The sequence below is a fragment of the Geospiza fortis genome, unplaced genomic scaffold, assembly GCF_000277835.1.
Source record: "Geospiza fortis unplaced genomic scaffold, GeoFor_1.0 scaffold61, whole genome shotgun sequence".
Lineage (NCBI taxonomy): Eukaryota > Metazoa > Chordata > Aves > Passeriformes > Thraupidae > Geospiza > Geospiza fortis.
In genome coordinates this window covers 1,093,317-1,095,972 of record NW_005054430.1, presented here as the reverse complement: position 1 = coordinate 1,095,972, position 2,656 = coordinate 1,093,317, and the positions used below count along the sequence as shown (strand labels likewise).

General features: G+C 46.6%; 1 protein-coding gene across 1 annotated transcript in view; it reads right to left on the bottom strand.

Annotated features, from left to right (window-relative positions):
* LOC102045590 (collagen alpha-1(VII) chain-like) overlaps positions 1–2,656 on the bottom strand; it is a 104,828-nt gene that overhangs the window by 59,918 nt on the left and 42,254 nt on the right. Inside the window, 3 exon segments of the mRNA XM_031061892.1 lie at positions 207–318; positions 1,509–1,562; positions 1,719–1,745. Of these exon segments, the coding sequence (XP_030917752.1) occupies positions 207–318; positions 1,509–1,562; positions 1,719–1,745 (193 nt within the window).

Sequence of the window (2,656 nt, the reverse complement as noted above, 5' to 3'; positions counted from 1 at the left end):
CAATTCCTGCCATCCCCAGCAAGGAAAGCACAGAATCCTCAGGAATGCTGATCCCAGAGCACCCATCCTTCCCAGACTTCTGCTCCAGAGTCTTTCTTAGCAAAACAGGAGGGGAGAAATTTCCTCCGGAAATGTTTGGCTCCAAGCAGAGCAAATCCCAGGAATGTTAGGACATCCCAAAATGCCTTCCCACAGGCATACCCTGCTATTCCTGTCATTTTCCCCCTGGGTTGAGGGATTCAGGAAATATCCAACCTTTTCTCCCTGTGGTCCGGGCAGTCCGGGAGCCCCATGGAGCCCTGGCAAACCAGGTTTTCCCTGGAAAGGAAGGGACATCATCAAATCCCTTTTTTTCCCCCTCCAAACTGGCAAGGTTTATTTTTAATTCTGCAGAGAAATATTTATCCAGATCTGTCCACCTTTAAAAGGAGGAGTTCCTTTGAAACTGAGGAATTACAGAGCTGTCTGTGCATTCCCAAATTTCCTTTTCCCTCACAAATAAGTTGTGAATCCCTGGCTTTACTCAGGAAGGGAAAACAATGGGAAACAGAGGCCAGGAGCCCACGTTGGTGTGGAATGGTGAATCCAGACCCATGGAAAGGGCCAGTTTATGGGATATGGCTCTCCAATATGGCAAAACCAACCAAAAACAGATCCAGGAAGGATGGAAAAACAGCACATGGGTGTTATCCTTCAGATTGAGCCATTTGTAACACAGGGAATTCCCAAACCAATCCTGGTGTCTTGTATTCCCAGTAATCCTCCATGGACTTCTCCTATCTCCCCCTGAACTCAAACTTCCCACACCCCAAACCTCCTTGTGGGGTGATTTCTGGGAGGAACCACCCCTTTCCCTGGTTTTGGATCTGCTGCCGGTTCGGGCCATTTGTTCTTGATCCACATTTTCCCCTCCTCTGGACCTGTTATGAATATGAACGAGGCCAAACTTCCTCCGGAGAAAGAGGTTCTCGTTTATTAAAATAGCTGCAAGGAACGGAGTACCCAGGATAAGCCCAGGCGCCCACACAGTGAGCCAAAACCAGAACAGCGTGCTACCCCCAAGTGCACTGGGCTCTCCCCAGAAAACAAGTTTCCAAAAAGAGGAACTTTGACCCAACTCCATTTATAGCTCCCTTTGAGTCCAGGATTGGTCCATTTTGGATCCGCATGGTGATTGGTCCATTTCCAGGCTTCTCATTGGTCTTTAACGCTGTTCATTCTGAACCAATGTTCAGAATGGTTTCTGCCCTCGTTTTGCAGGGCTTTGAATGATTGGTCAAATCTTCCATCCAATCCCTCTTCGACCTCGCCCTGCCCCGCCAGACCACTGTTCCCCCAAACCCTGGACCCTTCTCCTAGCACATTCTAATAAGCCCCCCCCTTTAACATAACGCAATTAATATAACATAATTAATACAATGTAATTGAACTATATACCCTAATTTAACTTAACTTTTACCTATAACAGACCTGCCCCAGTTTTTCCCTGATTTCCTGGGACCACTCACCGGCTCTCCCGTGTCTCCTCTGTCCCCTTTGAGGCCACTCCTGCCGCGGGGACCCTGCATGAAGCACAGGAAAGTCTCACCCCATGATCCCTTCGTGGATCTCCATGGAATTTTGGGAAGTTTGGAAGCCAGAGCTTCCTGGGCGGCTTGGAAATAATGACGGGAAAAAGGATTTTCATCCCAAAGTGAAAGCTGACCTCAGGTACTCACCCTGATTCCTGAATCCCCTGGTTCACCCTGAAACACAAAGAGAGAATTCCCATGGGATGGGCATTTGGGGGCTCCTCTCCAAACTTCATCCCAGAAAAAAACAATCCTGCAGTCTGACAATCCAGGACAGCAAAATTCCCACTCCCAGCAGAAGGCAGAGCTTTAGGAGAGGCCTCCAGACACCTCCACCTCAATATTGGGAGTTGGGTCTCATTTTCCTGTGCTGGTAACTCAGGGTTTAGCTTTTCTATTTTCACATTCTGTGCTGCTTTCGTGTGTGGGTCTGGGCTTCATATTATGGGATGGTGAGCTGTAAGAGCCTGAATGAGGGATGTGGGACTCCAGGGGCTCTCCAAAATGCAGTTTATTGTATACAAATGCAGTTTATTGTATACAAATGCAGTTTATTGTATACAAATGCAGTTTATTGTATACAAAATGCAGTTTATTGGATCCAAGGTGTCACAGCAGTCCAGGGTCGTGGGTGACCGAGCTGTGCCCACAGCTGTCAGCTCCAGCTGCAGGCAGGCCTGGAGACCCTTTAATTTTGGTTACAAATGCATTTTACACTTTTATTTTCTGAGTATCTTAATACAGCAGAGCCAATCTATACCTGAACTGTTATCTACAGCCTGTCATAACTCCTGTAATTACCATATTCATGTTACTGTTCTCCAGTCACTCAAAGTTAGTACATTACAGTTGAAGCTAGAAGTTGTTTTTCAGTTTTCTTGCAGTCTCAGAAAATTCTGAGACCTTTTTTCTACTTGCACCATTTGCTGCCTTGTTTGCCTGTGCTCTCTTTGTGCTTGGTAAAAACATCTTCTTGTTTGGGGTGGGTTTATCCTTTGCTCTAAGCCATAAAACCCCTTCTAACTAACACAGCCTTTGCCTCCTTGGTTATCCAGTGAGACTGGCTCAGCAATTCTTTTCTTCTA